This window comes from Ictalurus furcatus, chromosome 12, assembly GCF_023375685.1.
Source record: "Ictalurus furcatus strain D&B chromosome 12, Billie_1.0, whole genome shotgun sequence".
NCBI lineage: Eukaryota > Metazoa > Chordata > Actinopteri > Siluriformes > Ictaluridae > Ictalurus > Ictalurus furcatus.
In genome coordinates, this window is record NC_071266.1 from 13857860 (window position 1) to 13878107 (window position 20248).

The 20248-nt window shown below is 37.4% G+C and overlaps 1 protein-coding gene across 2 annotated transcripts in view; it reads right to left on the reverse strand.

The window, feature by feature from the left end:
- The window catches only part of col11a2 (collagen, type XI, alpha 2), a 76074-nt gene that overhangs the window by 33291 nt on the left and 22535 nt on the right, over positions 1-20248 (reverse strand). The window contains exons 7-12 of one of the 2 annotated variants that reach the window (XM_053637641.1): positions 5464-5688; positions 4205-4258; positions 1521-1562; positions 1272-1334; positions 990-1064; positions 515-601 (exon numbers count right to left, since the gene is read on the reverse strand). In XM_053637641.1, coding sequence (XP_053493616.1) covers positions 515-601; positions 990-1064; positions 1272-1334; positions 1521-1562; positions 4205-4258; positions 5464-5688 — 546 coding nt within the window. The remainder of the gene's footprint in view (positions 1-514; positions 602-989; positions 1065-1271; positions 1335-1520; positions 1563-4204; positions 4259-5463; positions 5689-20248) is intronic. The other variant, XM_053637642.1, reaches the window with a different exon arrangement.

Sequence of the window (20248 nt, forward strand, 5' to 3'; positions counted from 1 at the left end):
TTTCACTGCAGTATCCAATCAAGTTCATAAAAAAATCCTATAAAATCTCGTGACCTTCTCATGCTACGCAGTGAAGTTAGCATTGTAGCTATAAAATAATCCAGCACACTGCAGTGTGGAAGCTGAGGAAAGGCACCTCTGGCCCTGCCTCAGTAAAACATTTCAGTATGCTAGAGTAAACAAAGACTCGTATAAAATGATTCATCGTTAAACGGCATAGTTGACTTAAAACGTAAACCATCTTCTAATCATTTTTGAGACATAATAAGACTTTTAAAGTGAAAGTCTAAAATGAAATTAACTTAATTTAAGTTAAAAACATTTTTATTTCTTGAGTACATTTAAAAATAGCAACATTTTTACTTTCAGTTTTTGTCTGGATACTTCCACTTTTAATTGAGTAAGATTTTGATACATTATACTTTCACTTAAATATACTTTCTCAGTACTTTTTACTCCCCTGCTCATTACTAATCACTACTGCTTTTACTTATCACTCATGTGAGATACGTACCCGAGCCTGAGACATAATGGCATGAGCTTGGGCCTCCTGTGCTGAGACAATGGGACCTTTGTCTCCACCACTTTGTCCAAGGCGGAACTATTGGATTAAAATGAGCATTAACAAGCATATTAGAGGACATTTCTTTAAAAATCTTTTGAATAAAAATATGCACTAACAGCTACAAATCACTATCAAGAGATTGAGGGGGAAAAAGAGGAGCTAAATACTGCAAATTTTAACACTGTGTTCAAAATAAACTTCAACTCTATCATCGTTCAATCATGTAAATGTTCAATCATGACTATATTAGCTATCTACAAGGGTAATGGTGTCCATGTCTTCATCAAGCTAACATTAGCTAGCACTCTACGTGTTTATAATTAGTATAAAACAATTGCTAAATGTTTTGTTTGCCAAAATCTCATGCTGAACTGAAATTTATTAGGAGATATTGATCCACAAAGAAGAAATATGATTTTCATACTGGAAGCATGATAGATGAGCCAGGAGGTCCTTGGCGACCATCAGCTCCGGGCAGACCTGCTTTCCCAGTTGGACCCTGAAGAAGGGGTTAGTTCGAAGTAAAAAACTTGTGACAAATTTGACTTTAATCTTACATTAATACTTATTATATTGCATTTAATTAAAGATATATTAATTATGAGTGCTTTGTGCACTTTTAATATTTTATTCTTTGTTAGACAATATACCTCTCTCACACACACTATAAACACACTTGGATATCAAGTTCTCAATACAAACGCACCCTTTCACCTGGATCACCCACAGAGCCCGGCAGTCCTGGAGACCCTGAAGGGCCAGGGAGACCCTGCGGTAAATTATTAAAGAGAACTGCATGAAGAAAAACTGAAATATAATATTTTAATGTCTTTATGAAACAGGTACTATGACTGTGATAATTAATTTGTTAAAGAGAAAAGATTTGATGCACCAGACTCACAATTTGCCTATCCAAAATGATCTGTTAACATTACAAATTGACTTTAATACTCACTGTCGGTCCTTCTGGTCCTGGTGGTCCCTCAATCAACATGCCCTGTGAGAATGAAAATAATAAAAGGATTATGGTCAGGGTCATGGTGGTTACATCCTGTACCAGTCCATCGCGGGGATTAACAAACATCCTCACAAACTCTTTTACATTTAGGGACAACTGAGAGTAACCACTGGCATGTTTTGGGGGAGTGAGATGAATCCGGAGACCCAAAAAGAAGAAACCCACACAAGCATAGAGAGAGTTGGCTAGAATTTAGCAGTCTAGAATGCTAGTCACCTTCTTTTGCTCATGGCATGACCGTCCAAAAAAGTCACTGTATCATGTACAGTAGTATTTGCTATAAATACCAGTAACATGCACCCATCTTTCAATGGAACATTCTCACCAAGTTTGCACCAGATTGATGCTGGTTCCAAATGACATAAAATCCTGGCAGATATCCAACATTCACATGGTCATAGGTACTTGTGTAATGAGTGTAACAAGCCAGGGAAGATGAATATCACATGGATAACGTATACCACAGAGTCATGAGGAATGTGCTGGAAAGGTGTTCGGAGGGGGCCACCATGCTACCATCACTGGTAGGAGCAATGTTACACTTGTCGAACCTGGAGAAGTATGATGGCTCAGAGTCCTGGTCTGACTGTAGGCCACAGAGATAATGTCCATCACCCAGTGGACCAGTCTCTGACCAGGCAGGGGAGCTCCCTATGTGTCTTCACCATGACAAATAAGTACCCTAATACCTCTGACTATCAGATGTGGCTGAACTGCCTGCATACATTTATATTATGAAAACATTCGTGGAGCTAGAGAGAGGCCAAATTTCAAAAGGCTTCTGTGTTCTGGGAAGATGGATACAAGGAAATTCATATTTGTGAATCATTTCTGTGGTTCCATGGAATGAATAACATCTGCTAGCCTTAACATGTCAAAGGGGACAGCTTTATGCCCATGATGAGCAATGTTTTCAGCTGTGAAGTTAGGACCCATACCACAGGATGATTGGGGAGCACTCAGACTACTCCTAGGGGCCAGAGAGCATGACATCATCCTTTTGCTCATATCAGGACAAAGGAAATGATGTGGGTATTAAAAATAAGTGAATTGGAGGTGCTGTATGGCTGGTCCAGGTGGCTTTGCTGGGTTCTAGTGCGTGAAACCCTCGCTCTCCTCTACAGCTTCTTTGCTAGCAGGAGAGCAACAATGGCATATAGGCCAGATTTCACATGGTTGATTTACATATGTCTGGCAGACAGCTGTCCCATGTCATGGCCTAGATGTCACACTGACAGGAGTGAGGTTTTTATCAGCTCCACCACAGAGCAGTTGACAGCTGTAAATTGGAGTGACAGTTCCAACACATGCAGCAGAATTGCAAACAAATTTCCTGTATGTGATAAGCTCTCTCTAAAGTATCACCAATGTGTCTGTATTCAGTGCTTGACCAGCATACAACTGGATGCACTGCTTTGTTCTGAAACCACCAACGATAGCAGAGGCACTAAAACCTTTTTTACTGATCTGTACACGGTGGGACAGTGAAGTCCTTTATGATTTGGGGCAATGAACTGCCTGTCAGCATCCAGTCCAATTTAAGCTGCTACCATCTTAACCATGGCTGCTGAAGCCTGTTTCGAGCCTGCTGGTAGTGCATTTAAGCTAGTAGCAGCCGATCCAGATTCTTTTCTGTGTGTCACATTGAACATCAAGGTTCAACTATCACTTCACTGTAACTGTTCAGTGGAAAAATGTCTCAGATGTGGCTGTAGACAATGGAATCTATCAGAAACTCAGATCTCTGGCTATAATGACAGCTCTGTTTACGAGCTCACGTTTCCTCTACACATTCACATTCAACCCCAGGTCAGGGTCTAAATCTGCTACAAATGTTACATGAGGTGCAAAATGAGTAGGAAGTAAGAAGAAAAAAAAGGGGGAAATGGCTGTAAGAATATTTTTAACAAGAATGATATCATATGGTCACTTTCTGACTTTGTTGGAAGGTCTGGGTATGCATGTGTTCCTCACCATGCTGCTCTTACATTTATCAGACATTATCATCTTTTAGCATTTTGTACTGAATATTCAATAATTTCCACTAAATGGACCGAGCTACCACTTCATTTATTGGAAATTATTGAATTGCAAAGTTGCTGAAAATTGCATGGTTGAAGCTTGTTGCTACAGACCACTCTTCCCCAATCATTTCCAAGATGTTCAACAGGGTTGAGATATAGGGAGTAGGCAGGTTACTGAAGCGCTGACATGTCTGATATCTTTGATATCACATTGCATGTTGTGGACAGATGTGCATTCACCATGCGGGATTCGCTCGGCTAGTTTAGAGGCAGATCAGTGACGCATGCTGACTCAAAGTGGCTGATCCAGAATCATTTTTGAACGTTATTTGAACTTGGTGATAGAAATCTCTCAGATTGCTATAGACATCATATTCTTATCCATCATTAAGCTAGGATTTTATCATCATCAAGCTATAAGGTGTTTCTGTGCTGTGCTACAGCGATTTCAGCTGAGCAGCTAGCTCATCCGCAACAAACAAATAAACATATGTATTACTAACTAGAATGTACAAATTGTGTCAAAGTAGCTAACAAATTAGCAGCTCACTGTGTTTGTGCCTTTATATGCAACCTGTATAAGAAGATAGTACTTACAGATTCAAGGACAGCAGGCGCGCCCTTCTCTCCCTTCTGGGCTCTCACAGCAGCCTGAGGGACACACATACGTAAGCAGCAACACATTCCACTCAGTATTCACAATGTAAAGTTCAATTTGAATAACCTCTGAACAACAACAACAACAACAAAAATGCTTTGAAAACAGTTAAAAAATGAAAACCATCAAACTGTGAGCACTTGACTGACACTTGATTTCACTGAGAAACGTCCTGATACAAGATCCGTCTGCCACAGAATCTTCTTCACGTATTCGGAAGATTCTAACCCCAAAGATCAGTGTCAGTGATCAGTGTGTTCCTCAACGTGTATAAGAGCTCACTTACACTGCATGTGACAATGCCATACAGATTATTCAATGGAATATTCATTTTCCAGAGTCATTTACTTAACATTGCTTTCACCACCATGAATTTTGCAATGTCTACAGAAGTAAATGCTTTGCTTAGTCAAACCTCTGCTGCAGGTTTCCCCAGGAGAATAGGTGCCAGGTCTACTGAAAGGGCTGTAAACTAGTCTTGTATTTTCTCAGTACTTATGAGTGATGAATTTAAGGCAATTTGAAGTGATTAACAGTGAACTGAACATAATAAGTTAAGTAGATCTCTGACACCAGATACACATCTTGTGACCTGGTTTTCTGAAGTCAGTTAAACTCCGGCGCTATACCAACTAATAGTTGAGTGTAGTCTCAAACCAAAGTTTGTCGGTCAGACTGAATGCTCCTAGTATCTTTAGTGTTGTTCTTCCTCTGGTTTTCTAACTAAAAAAGGAATGCAGCATGCTCATCCATGTTGGTATTTGCACTTATGCATGCATACATTCAAAACTATCAGAGTGGTACTATATTGGAGGGAAAAGTTGTTGTTTTTACTGATCAAGAACAAGTTTCCCTTTTCCATTTTCCAACATGGACCACTCTGAGAAAGTCTTTTTGGTGTGAGGGCAAATTCTGTGATATGCAAAGTATAATAATAATAAGGGAAAAAGAGTTTGAGTGAGTTTGCAGTGGAATCTTTCAGAGAGTCATGAAGACTGGTGTTGATAAAATTACCATGTCGATGGAAATTTACAGAAATCCAAGTTAAGATAAACCTGAATAACACTGGATAAGCTTAGTCTATCTCTGTGCCCAGTCTCTTTCCATTTCTGTAAGATGCCTCTACAATCTAACTGCATCACCTCTTAATGTTCAAGAGCTTAAAAGAGAACTTGCCAGAAAGCACAACATGACTTACACCTCCCATATGTGTGACAGCAGCCAGGGTATGGCCCATGTCACCACCAGTCTCTCCATCGGGAACAGGCTCATTGTAGTCCTTGTAGGAATATTCATATTCCTTCATTCCAAAGTCTCCTGTCACAGACTCTTCAGCAAAGGCCTCATCTTTTGTTTGAGACATCACCTCACCAACTTCTTTGACCTCTTCTACCTCTTCACCCACCACATGCGTCTTATGCACCTGGGCCATGTCATTGAGAATGAATGTAGACAGCAGAGCAGATAATAGTAGAAATGCATGTGCCAGGAAGAAAAAGAATAATGGAGTGGAGGATAGAGTGGAGTGAAGTGAGATAAGGAATAAAGTGATATTTAGAAAGAAAAAGAGGAATAAGATGAACATAAACAAACAGGAAACAAACAGGAAGAGATTGAAAGGAAGAAAGCACAGAATCAGAATAATCAGCCTTACCTGCAGCTATACACACACACACACACACACACACACATACACACACACACACACACACACACACACACACACACACACACACCATCTCTCTTTGCATATCAGGTGCCATGAGCATGAGTTGTGGCATGCTGGATCATATTCTTGTGTACTGTGCCATAATGAACAGCAGTTATATTTGGTTTTCTATACTACATTATCTTATATTATAAATAAATCATAGAAATGTTACAAGAGTACCATTATTCATATTTAATAAGGGGAGAAACACAAGCATATGATGCAGCATTTACTTTATAATTCTAAACTTGCTACTGTGCATATTATAAGTTCCTTACCACCAACTTACCATTTCCCTGCACATGTCCACATCCAACTTCACACCATATTTAAATACAAACCTTTTCATAGCTCTACTTTGACACCCAAACCCTTTCATTAAAAAAATTAATGAAAGTAAAATAGTAATAGTAAAATTAATAAAATAACTGCTGTAAGGGTGTTTTGTTTTCTACTTGTAAAAGCAAAATGCTTCACTCAAAAATATTTTCAAAAATATTCATCTCAAGAGATTATTGGCTGTTTAAGAAATAATGCATGCTATAATAGAGTACACTCTGTAGTCAATGCCTATTGACTCTGTAATTTTTGTCAACAATTTTTAAGTGACTTCCATTTTACAAGATTTCCTTCATGTCAAGATGGTGATGTTAATCTGTAATGTTAATATAGGAACAAGAGGAAATTTTGTACATCATAAAACTGTCCCTTAAATAAAGTTGATAAAAATGACTGCTATGCATTATTCTTGGAGAGAAGGTCCTGGATCACACATGGCACTACAGCTGCAGAGTTATGTTAATAAGAAATGGCATTATTGCAGATTTTTAGGTACTATACGATAGGCTGGTTAGATCTCCATTGTAATATCTAGTTTTTTAACTAACAGTAAGCCATATTTAGATTTGGACACATCCAAAAGTGAATATTTACACAGAGAATGTTATGGGTATTCAGAGATGGGTTCAGCATATACTTAAGATGATTTTCTGCATGAAATTACATGTGTGTAGTCCATGCATTTGAGTTTGGCAGGTTTTTCATGAATAAGCATGGAGACTGGGTTTTTCAATAGCTTCTATACCACCTTTAAACACAAGCACTTGCTTTTAAGCCCAAAAAACTTCAGGGGATAGAAAATACAGACTGAAGAACGAAATAGTTTTATTTTCTGCCAAATGTAATATGATGTAACATAAAAAAAATATGATTACATTATATATCTGAATATATTTTAAAAGTGCAAGCACTTAAATAAACATCTAGTAAGAGTCTAGTATATTGCCAGTCCACTGAACAATAATGAATAGTCCTAGTTGTAATCATAAGACTGCAAATTTGATTTAAATGTATATGGCCTCCACAAGTATAAAATATATAATAGCTTATAAAATAGCACTTGATCCAGCACATTCTATTATTTTGCTTTTTTAGATCACACACAGAAAGTTAATTGTGCGCCAACAATTAATGTTCAAATAAGAAATCGAGGTCATGAAATCGCAATTGTGTGCGTGATATTTTAATTTGTCAAATAATAAAATAATGGAAATGCTTTTGTTAACTCTGTACACTCTTCTCTAAAGAACATAGGCACGGTTTTAAAGGATACGATAATTAGATCATTTAATTCATAACTTTATCCATAAAAAGTTCACTCAGCACAATAAGCAATATCTGAGATTAAGAAAAAATCCCTTTCTTTGGCAGTAAAATGTTTTTACAATGAAAGAGACAATACGATTACTTAATTGTTATATTTATGTGGCACTGGACCTGATTGTGGAATTAATACTGGACTTGATACTGATCCTCGCTCAAGCCAATATCATGCAAAAACAATGCGATTAAGTTCAAGGTCAGAATCATGCATGAGATGTGTGCACAGGGATTTATTACCCAAATCGATATTCACATCTTAGATGTAACTTTGGACTTCAATTTAGTATCTCATGACTACATTAATTTGTGCCAGCAATAAAACACTCAAGTGCTATTTTATAAGCTTGATAGTGTAATTATAAATCATTACTCTTCCACAGCTGTGCACTATAAGCTCAAACAGTAACTAAGTGTTACATCATAGTCTTCATGATTACACTAAGTTTTTATGTACAATTCTACAGTATCCAAGTAAGAGTAGAACCAAGCTTGAGTCTTGGGCATACACTTTAAGCTTTAGTCCAGAAAGTACAGAAAGCTCCAAGCAGAAGAAGTTTCAGGATCACACATCAGCATCACATACTAGACTCCTTTTAGGTGTTTATTTCAATGCTCACCATTAGTCTTTTTTGTTGTTGTTGTTTTATCTTTAAATTGCCTCGGGCATTAATATTAAATTGCATTACATTTGACAGTAAAGGAAAAGAAAATTTTACTTCTTCAGTCCATATTTTCTATCTTAAATTTTTTTTCAGGCTTAAAGACAAGGGCTTGTGTTTAAAGGCAGCAGTCTAACACTACTGAAAACCCTATTTAAGACACTTGAACTTAAGAAAAGTCTGACGACCTCAGAGGTGTGACTTACTGTACATGCAGGTGATTTGAGTAATCTGAATGACGAACTCTGAAAATCCACTAAAGCATGTGCAATGTAAGGGAAGCTGCTTTGCAATTGCTAAGCTCACAAACTATCAGAAAGACCATTTTGCTAAATAAATTAAGGAAAAGTAGCTACTTTGACAAACTGAGGAAAATTAACTGACATTTTCATTTTTTGCAGCTATGATAAATGATGTGAAAAGGGGAAAAGCAGTGGTGTAGCATTTGGTTGCAAGATAAAATACTGGAAAATATACAATATTTTGAAAATTGTTCACATTAATAAAACATTTTTAAGCTAGTAGTTACCCCTAAACATGAGCATGTGCTTAACCCAACTCCGAACAAGCACAACTTTCCCTGGGTAAATATTTAAGGTCTGAATTCTAGTGTGTGTTATTTCAGTATTAAATACTGAATCACTGGGTGTGAGCAACTGAACTCTGACTACATAGTATTCAGCATCATTAATTTCAGCAGACTAAAGTGGATGTGTTACTTATCCTGTAAATACTTCATATCCATTCACCTCACTGTCTGGCTGTGGGTTGGCTTCTTCCTCAAGTTTTAATAGTAATTTGTTTCTGTGGGGGTGTGGTCAGCCTCAGAGTATGCAGAATCCTGATTGGGCATGCCGTAAAAAGATTGAGGAGGTTTGCTGGTTTGCTTAGGGAGTTTTTCCTGCCACCGTTGTCACCGGCTTGGTGGCTCAATTGGGATAAATTCACACATTTAAAATCTGTATCCTGTGTTTATATATTTCTGTAAAGCTGCTTTGAGACAATGACCATTGTAAAAAGCGCTATACAAATAAAATTGAATTGAATTGAATTGCTGAAGAAGGTTTAGAGAGTTGTATGATCAAGTCTAGTGAGTTAAATGCAAGTTTAGTTCAGTTTTATTTATCTGTATAGCACTTTTAACAATGCACATTGTCCCAAAGCAGCTTTACAAAAATATATAAATTCAGAATTAAAATGTATGAGTTTATCTCTAATGAGCAAGCCAGAGACAACGGTGATGAGGAAAAACTCCCTCAGATGATATGAGGAAGAAACCTTGAGAGGAACCACACTCAAAAGGGAACCCATCATTATCTGGGTGACAACGGATAGTGTGATTATAAATAAATAAATCCCTTCTATAAATGTGTTAATACTACATCGTGACATAGTGCAAGTTCATTATTATAAATGCACAAGGTGTGTTATGGCAAAATGTCTAATCTGTGTGTTCTAAATTGGAATTAGTGTAGAAAAGGAAAAGTTTAAGCCAGGATCAAAATTACTACCATAAAACTTCATGTTAATATCTTCAAGGCTTGACTTACTGATTTAAATGATCCTAAAATGACACATTAACTGTTTTGTGAAGAACCATAACTAAAGAATATGTCTAGAACTGACATGTTCAAACTTACAATTAATTATGAAGTCTATTTAATCATTTATTTCCCCCGGTCCTAATATTGTCTAAAAACTGAGAGTGCCATTGTTGACCATGTTCGTTGCCTCCCAAATAAATATAGCAAACTGATGTTAACTATATATGTATCTAATGTTAGCTATGTTTAATGTGTTTTATTTTACATTAATGAACCAAAACATTCTCCATTTACTGTTACAGAAAGTGATTGTGTCGAATTGACGCACCTTTCGAGCAGGTAATCGGTGCAGATGAGAACATTACCAAGGTGAGATGGGGGAAGGGGGCGGGATTGTCAATCATTCCAGATTTATATTATGAAAAATAGATCTTCTGCTGTATTATTGAGTGATACACAGTGATACACAAAATGTATAGCTTCTACATAAATATGTAAAGGTTGGCAGGTCTCATAAAGTCATTTAAAAAAAACACATTTTTACTTTTCTGTCTCAACTCTCACTTGCTTAATAAAGAATATGTAATGTTTTAGTATTTTGCATCTCTTCTGTAAAACAGCCCTTAAACAATACAGACCTTAAAAAAACAATAAGTATTAACCACAGTCTCACAGAAACGCTATACTGTATATTCTTCAAGGATGGCTCTGAATAACAATGGATAAAGTAACACATATTTTAGGTAAGCCACATAAGAGCTTCATTTAGTGATTGATAAAAAAAACGCAGCAGTAGTTCTTCTGTGAAACTACATCAATCAGCTAGGAGTATTTCATGTGTGGGCCCATAACATTACCTTTAACAAACATTTGCATGCTTACACAAACACTTTCTGTGAACTAGATGACACTGAAATAGGGTGTGCAGACTGATAGTGACAGGAGATCGTGGGTAAATACAAAGAAGTCTAAGATAGATACTCATGCAGTAGTGTCACAGTTTATTCTGCTTTATCATATCGTTTCTCATGATCTTTGAGATCATTTGATATATGAAACGTTGGAGAGGGTCCAGTGGGTCAGTATATTCCAACCTCATTGCTGGGATGCTAGAATGTCTAAGGCTTTAAGGCTTCACACATGCTTTTCCTCATTCTTAGACACACCTTGCATCTGAGCCAATAAAATGCAATACAGTTACTACGAAGGGATTTCAGGAAATGTCACTAGCTCTAAAAAAAAAAAAAAAGAAAGAAAGAAAAAAAAGGGATAAATATTGAAAAATTGAATTCATATTCTGAAGTTCAATTATCCCAATACGTATTCATTAAAACAGGAAGATTACCATTTAGCCTGAGCATTGGTAGCCCATTGCTAGCATGATTCATTCATGCTGTATCAGTTATGAAACTGTTCATTTTAACCCTGCAGCTGAAAAAACCTGGGTTGGGTTTTAGGGTTGTATCTGACTCAATACATGGGCAAAGTGAATGCAAAACATTTGTAGGATAAAGAAGTCAATGTATTTGTGTTTTGAACAGATAGTAAAAGCGGTCGAGATAAGTGGAAATCCAAGTTCTTAAGAAATGATAGGTATCTACTGAAATCAGTCAGTTAACACATGCACTCTATAACCTATATTTCAGGATATAGTGGACTGAAAAATATACGGTTATAGGAAAAATGTCAGTGGAACTGCGCATGGGCTAATACTCAGGCTGTACTATTGTATTTCTGATTTTGTAGACAGATACTGACCTGCTTTTACATTTACAGATTTCTACAAAATCAGGAATGTCACAGTATGTGTGTAATACCTAAAAGAATGATTCTCCAAATACCAGAGTCAGAGTGTTTCTAAAATGTCATTTTTCAGCATGTTGTGAAAAACACTTCTTTTGGAAAGTGTAATTCTAGGCCAACACTCTCACTATGGGCTAATTTGTGGGTAGAGGTTTTAGCTGCTTAACTATGAGGTTGGAAATAAAGATCTGGACAGCCAACTTGGGCTCTTAACTTTGTACCTGTGTATAACCATTGGTTGGTTTCGTCTTGACTTTTTCTGGAGCGGAGATGGTGATGCCACTGACTGCAGGCTTGTTGAAGGGCGGGGACTGATTCGACACTGATTTGACTCTATTGTCGGATTTCGCTGTGTGAGTTGTCCTCCATTGCGGGGGTTTGGTGATTGACTTCAAAACTCCTGTTTGAACTGTTTTTCCCTCTGTGCTATAAGGTTTCTTAGATATCACTCTTGATGACTTTATCTCTTCAGCTACTTTGACACTGCCTTTAGCACCAGCATTTGTTATTGTCACAACTGCTGCCTTTCTGTTACTGCTGCTGTTGGCTTTAGAAAAAGCATTTACTTTAACAGCCACCTTTCCGTTGGCACTGGCTTGACCTCTGATATTTATTCTATCATTGCTGGAAGCTTTAGCAGCATCATTAGCCTTGCCATTGCTAACTCCATTTTCTTTAATTTTTCCACTAGGCTTTTTCTTTTCAGATGCTTTGCCACTGTTACTTAATTTCTTATTTTCTATTACAGTGGGTTTTAAACGAGGGCCTGCTTGAGCTGCTACAGTTGACTTAATGTCAGAATGTGACAGTCTCACAAACGTAGATCTGGTCTTGGCAGGCTTAGTCATGGCAGCTTGCTTGGCTGGAACACGTATATCCTTAGATGATTTAGCTGAGCTAGATGTTGCTTTATAAGATTTAGCTGTCTTAGTAGGAGGTATGGATTTGGATGTCTTGCTGCCCTACAATTAATGTTTGGGTTTTTTAGTTTGTTTTTTTAAGTACAGAACATATATTTAGATTTTTGAATATTAATGTAATAGGGTAGTTGGGGAAGTGAGAGTAAAAGATAAAAACAGAGAAAAGGGGGATTGAAAGTAGTGGGGAAGGGCAGGAGGAGAGAAAAAAAAAGAAGCGTTGGTGTTTGATGACATAATGACATTAAGATCGCTGGCATATTGACTGTCTCACTGCTGTTGAAAATATTTAAACACAATATTCTATTTTTATGCAAAATAAATAAATAAATTAATTAATTAATTAATGCAAGTACATATTGAATATTCTTTTGCTGATTCAATTTAAAAAAGGCATGTCAATTATGAGAACTGTTGGATAAGAACATAGGCTAAGAGTGAATTTTAATTCTGTATACTCCAATAGTGCTATTCATTGTGTTAAAAAGCCTGTGGTTTGCAGGGACACTGAGAACAAGGTTCAAATAAAGCCTGTGGTCCTGATAAAAAACTGATGCTTGACTGGCACACTGTGCAGAGAGAGATGAGGGCATACTGAGCATGAGCAAAGAGATGACAGCAACAAGCAACACACAGATTCAGATATTTTTTTGACCATTCAGAGTGTCACTACTTTCACTGTTGCAGTACTCCATATGAACATGAGATGCCAAGGCACTATCAATGAAGAAATTACATTATAGAGGCCATAAATAGAGGACATTTCAATAGCTGAGACTACCCAAAAAGGAAGTTTTGCTTCCTAGCAGTATCACAGGTCATGATACTGATCTGTAATGATCAGAACAACCCCAACAAGTTGCATAAAATCACTCCCTGTAAAACAAATATTTAATAAACCTTCCAATCAACACAATGTTTCTAACAATAATAATGAATGCAGGCGACTGGAAACAGATGGTAGATTTTGACTGATCTACCAGAAAAAAAAGAACAAAAGATGGTCTGAGAAAAACAAAATGGCATTCATTGGATACAAAAGTCACAAAAATATGCTCCAGTAGAATGACATTACAATTACAATGACTTGCCACTTTAATATGAACACATGTATACTCTAACCAGCTTGTCCTACACCAACAACCATACCAAAGTCACAGAGATCACATTTTCTCCCCATTCTGATGCTTGTTGTGAAGATTAACTGAAGATCTTGACTTGTATCTGCATGATTTTATCCACTGTGCTGCTGCCACATGATTGGCTGATTAGATAATTGCTTGAATGGGTGCGAATGCAATTCAAGCCCACTAAATCAAGGAGCATCTCTATAGTTAAAGGTAAAGTAGTAGATAAAACGTTCTTCATTAATGGTGAGGCAATACCAACAGTGTCTGAGAAGCCAGTGAAGAGCCTTGGGAGATGGTACAACGGGGATCTAAAGGACACAGTTCGTGTGGGAGAAGTTAGACAACAAGTGGTGGAAGGGTTGAAGAGCATAGACAGCAGTGCTTTACCAGGTAAATTAACACTCTGGTGCTTTCAGTTTGGCCTACTACCAAGGTTGCTCTGGCCACTGACCGTGTACGAGGTTTCTTTGACAGCAGTAGAGAAGTTGGAAGCTTTAATCAGTTCACACATCAGGAAATGGTTGGGAGTTCCACGCTGCCTCAGCAGAGTGGGGCTTTATGGTAAAGGAATACTGCAGTTACCTGTCTCCGCTTTAACCGCGGAGTTTAAGTGCGCCAAGGTCCGACTGGAAATGACATTAGTAGAGTCACGCGATAAATGCGTAAGGGAGGCAGCACCTGTGTTCAAAACTGGAAGAAAGTGGGAGGCAAAGAAAGCTGTGGCAAATGCAAAGGCTTCCCTTCAAATTGGTGATATTATGGGGCAAGTTCAGCATGGAAGAGGGGGTCTTGGTTTCAGTTCAGCTCCTCCTACATGGCACAAGGCAGCCCCAGTGCAACGGAGGAAGCTTGTAGTTAACGAGGTGCAAAAGCAGGAGGAGAAGATGAGGTGTATAAAGGCCATTTCTCAGGGAAAGCAGGGAGAATGGATGAGATGGGAGAGTGTGGAACAACGCAAGATTGGCTGGCAAGACCTATGGGCAATGGAACAGAGCAGGATCAGTTTCCTTATAAGGTCAAGTATGATGTTCTCCCATCACAGCAGAACCTAAACCTTTGGGTAGGAGAGGATCCCTCGTGTCCTTTGTGTTCATCATCTGCAACATTAAGGCACATTTTCACAGGATGCAAGGTGGCTCTTAGCCAAGGACGGTTTACTTGGCGTCACGACCAGGTGCTGCGATGTTTGGCATTAGCATTGGAAGACAGTCATAACATGAAGAATAAGTTGCCACCTGTTCCATCAAAACAGTACATACAAAAGACAATATTCCTCCGTCCAGGAGAGCAACCACCAAGAAAAGGTGTTAAAACCAATCCTCGCCCAGGACAACTGGAAGCTGCCAGAGATTGGAAAATGCTGGTAGATGTCGATCAACGGCTTATTTTTCCACCTGAGATTGCCACCACAAACCTTCGACCAGATATAGTCTTGTGGTCTGGGTCAGCACGCCTTGTTCACCTGGTAGAGTTAACAGTGCCATGGGAAGATGCTGTAGATGAGGCGTATGAGATGAAGAAATTGCAGTATGCTCAACTAGCCACTGAAGCAGAACAGCGAGGATGGAGAATTTGGGTTTACCCAGTGGAAGTAGGATGTCGAGGATTTGTGGCACACTCTACAACCAGGTTTCTTAGAGATGTAGGATTCAACGGCCAAGAGTTGCGTCGCACAGTGAAGAATTTATCTGAAGCAGCAGAGAGGAGCAGCAATTGGCTGTGGTTGAGACGGAAAGATTCAGGTTGGGGAGTTCAAGCACAATAGAAAGAAAGAAAGGTAGAGGTAAATTAGCTGGGCTGAGTTGAGTGGGGTACGGAGGGGGTGATTCTGGGACGCCAGAATCACCGTCGAGCCCTCTTGAGGTGTCGTGGGCTAGTCGACGAAACACCGAGGACTTGCCCACTTGAAGACCCCAGGGATGTACCCTACTTAGCTCAACCAAAATAAGCAGATCCCTGGAGTCAGCTATCAACACCAAACTGAAGGACATTAAATGGAAGGAAGCGTAAATGGATGGAAACACATAAGGACATTAGTTTACTGTGAAGTGACATCTGAGTTGGTGCTTATCATGGCGAGAGCCAAGTTCGCTGGCAAAATGAGCATGAAGTTTAACATCTATTCTCATGTAATGGAAATCTTGAATGAGCAGAGGTACAAGTGTTCCTATTAAAGTGGCCGGTGAGTATACATTATAATGGATTTTTTGTGTGTTGAAAATCTAACTGTACATTTTTATGTGCACACATGCAAATTACTTTTAGATATACAATATACAGTATACATTTTTCATGACCATGATTACTGAATGCAAATTAGCTGTATTGTGCAGAGTGGTTGCTTTGAGAATGAGATAATTTTCTTAATATAATGCTGCATACAAAAATTAGTGGATCTGGATGTGTGAGACTGCATTGCTATACCTGAGCCTCTAACAAAACATATAGAATACACAGCACGTAAAGGACATAAACACCACATTAATGTAGAGTTCTGACTGATTTAGAGAGAAAGTAGGACTAGAAAAAATTTATATGTAATATCTAGAAGATTTATCAGACTGTCAAATTTGGAAAACTTTCACCTATTTAAGTACTGCTGTATAGTCACCATATACCGTATAGCTGTCATCTGGTATGACTTCAAGAAAATAAATTTTAAAAATACACTCTATCTGTAAATCTATGTTTTTATTAGAAATCTTATAATGGACTTTGGTGAGATGGTGAGCTGAAGTCTGGTTTTGCTTTGGTGGTCAATTTTGTGCCTATTCAATTTGAGTGAACGTGAAAATATCATGTGGTGTGACCAGACCAATTGTAGACGCAGTTTTTCGACGGATTGGTGAACCTCTGTCCATCTTTACTTCTGAAAGACTCTGCCTCTCTAAGATGCTCTTTTTACCCAATCATGTTACTGACCTGTTGCCAATTAACTCCAGCTGTTTCTTTTTAGTAACACTTACTTTTCCAGCCTTTTGTTGCCGTTTGCTGTGGCCATATTTACCTTGTTTTAAATTTACTTTATTTTTTCCTTACAATGGTACATTTCCTCAGTTTAAACATTTGATATGTTTCCATGTTCTATTGTGAATAAAATATGGGTTTATGAGATTTGCAAATCATTGCATTCTGTTTTTATTTACATTTATTTATATTTTACATATAATAGACTTATAATAGAGTCCCAACTTTTTTGGAATTGGGATTGTACTAAAAACAGTCATTTATTCAAAATAAAATGTTTCTTTATAAAGAAATCTACAGTAAAAAGTAGTAACTTAAATAAAGTCAATATTTAGTGTGACAAGCCATTGCGTTTTAAAAATGCATCAGTAGTCTCAGGTATAATTTGTGCAGTTTTAAGAGGAAATTAACTGGTGAGTTTTACTGAGCCTCTTGGAGAATCTGCTACAGTTCTTTCGGAGAGTTTGACTGTCTCACTCGCTTCTGTTTTTGCTGCTAATCGCTGACAGAATTCATTATGGTTTCATCTGAAAAGTGGTTTACTATGTAATACTCTATATTGCTGACATACTGTACACACATTTTTCTGTAACAAGGAATTTTTGTTGGAAAAGTAATGTTTGCATAACTTTTTTTATTGACAATACAGAAGTCATAAAATGGTGCTTGGACCCTGCAGATCACTACTTGCAGCTATATTTCTTCTTATTTTTCTTCCAATAAAACAAATTGTGCAGACCAAACCATAAGTCATAGAGACACTTGGTCATTTGGACACACAGGCAAGCAACATGAGCCTGATCGACCTGATGGTGGCACTACAGCTCAGTGTTTTACATTTTGGACCATATCTCATAAGCTAAGCTTCACCCACTAAGATCTTGAAATAATTTGCAACTAACCCTAGGATTTTTGTCCTATCTTCTATGAAATTGGTGGTCAGCAGAGTCTGAACGTCAATCATTATTAAAAACATGTTTGTTTACAAAATTTGTAAACAATATGGCCACTATACAGTATGCCAATCAAATGTAGCAAGGCAGAGTCTAATGAACTCAAACAGCTGTTTCACACAATTTGTTGCATGGATTTGAACAAAACTTGAAAGCCATGCTCAGGAAAAGATTCTGAGGATGTCTGCAAAGTTTGAGTCGTAGTCTTGCATATGGGGTTGAGTTAAATTCAGATGATCTATAATCTATAAGGGGATTTTTTTTTTTTTTAATGATGGCCTGGTTCCTTAAAAACATGGTCACCATCGACCAGTCAGGTTTCACCAAGCATTGCACAGGGTTAGCATTTAGCTACTAACATTTATTATTATGGGTCCAACTTTTTCAAGTTATTTTTTTTTTCCTTAAAGCAAATCCTGCAGACCAAACTGAATGCAGCTATGCAGCTTAGCAAGACTTAGACCCTCAGCAGATCACATGATAGTAGAAACCGTATTGTTAAAGTAAACCAAACTAGGACTATTCATGCAGCAATATATTATGAATATACATTAGTCTTTTGTGTTTAATTAATGTTTCATTTTTAAAGTGCCTCTATCTTTGATGTTACATCTTATTGCATTTGACAGCAAACAAACACAATTTTTGCTGTTTCCTTCTCTGATGTGGCTGGTGTTTAAAGGCAAGTGCCTGATATTGAAAAATCTCCCAGACTCGGTGGTGTTAACTACACACAGGGGATTTATATAATCTAAGAGAGCCAAGAGAATATTCTGTACCTGCATAACTGAACTCTGAATACACACAAATTTTCATATACAAACACTGCTGTTTCTTTTAGATTTAAGTCACTGAATATGTTTCTTTTGGACTTAAGTCACTGAAAACAAAGGCTCAAGGTTTTTTTTTTTGTTTGTTTTTTTTTGCTCAGAGATCAGAGTAGACAGCATTTTAATCAGAGACATTGCTTATCTTTAGGACAAAATTTTATATAAATAAATTTACAAATAACACTAACGTAAAGTGCTCGCTCAGCCTTTCTTTTTAAACCGTTGCCATGTTTTCATCACATGAGAGCACATTGTACTAACAAAAACATTGCCATTAGTTTATTATTTCAATAAATCAAATTAAAAGTGTGATGAAATAGCCTATGTCCTGTGTACACATTACAATTTCATGAACTTGATTTAGTATCTTGTGTTCACATTAAACTGTGCATACAATTAACTGTCTGCACACAATATAAAACCATAAAATAAATCATTTTTGTGGCCTGTGCTGTCACTTGCTACGACTGTTAACCTTCATCTTTCTGCAGCTGTACTTCTAGTTCTTTGTACTATTTCATAAAGTTTCTAAAATTTCGAAATTTTCATGCTATTTTATGAACTGTCAAGTAACGACAGTTTACTTGACAGAAGCCATATTGTTAAATTAAGACAATTTGCAGTGATTAATGTGATAATTACAACTAGGATTATTCATGTAGCAATATACTGACATTAAACTAGAATCCTATGAGATGTTTATATGAATAATTGCCATCAGTATCACTGTACTCATTTATTTTTACTTGTTAATTTTTTTTTACATTTATGTTACATCATATTGCACTTGATAGCAAAGAAAAAAAACTGATGATCTGAATAAACATTATGCATTTTCTGTCTGTGATATCATGATTTCGCCTCGCGCAAAGTGTTGGAGCACGCAGCGTGCTCTGAAGCCCGAGGCGGGACAACACACACTTCCAGGTGCCGTGACATTGACTTTGTTTATATCCCATACTTGTATTTGTTATGGTTTATTCCCTGTCTCCTCCCTGTTATGTCACTAGATATTTCCCTCACATGGTCTCAATAATCACAGCTGTTTTGTGTTACACCCCTGGTTATGTTTGTTATTTAAACCCCTCGTGTGTCGTTGATCAAATGCAAAGTATTGAGTCACCATACCAAGCCTTTGTCCTGTGTTCTCATTTCCGGTTTTTGAGCTTGTTTCTAGCTTCTTGTGTTCTTGCGTGCTTTGCCTTGTTTGCTTTATGCCCATTTGGCGATCGCATAACATTTGCCTGGCTTTGTTTCTGTCTTTTGCCTTGGCCTTTGGATTAACTGTTCCTAATAAAACTCTAAACTGCACTTGCATCTGCCCCAAGACTCACTTCATTACATGTGATTATGGCCTTAATCATTATGATTTTGGCCTTAAAAGCGAATGCTTGTGTTTAAAGACACTGGTCTAGATGCTACTGAAAAAAACCCATTTCAGACGCTTCTACTGAAGAAAATGTAGCAACCACGGAGGCGTGACCTACACACGTCATCTTTGTTAAGTATAGGTGAAGCAACAATTATTGGCACCTCTATGAATTCATATGAGAAATATATATTACCATTGATATTTTACATTTTGTTGGTACACATGGGTGACTAGGAATAGGAAATTATTCAACCATGACTTCCTGTTTCACAGGGGTATAAATATGAGGTTACACATAGGCCAAATTCTCCTTAGTCATTTATAACAATGAGTAAGACCAAGGAACATAGCTGTGATGTGCGGCAAAATGTTGTTGAGCTTCACAAAATGGGAAGTGGCTATAAGAAAATGGCACACGCATTGAAAATGTCCATT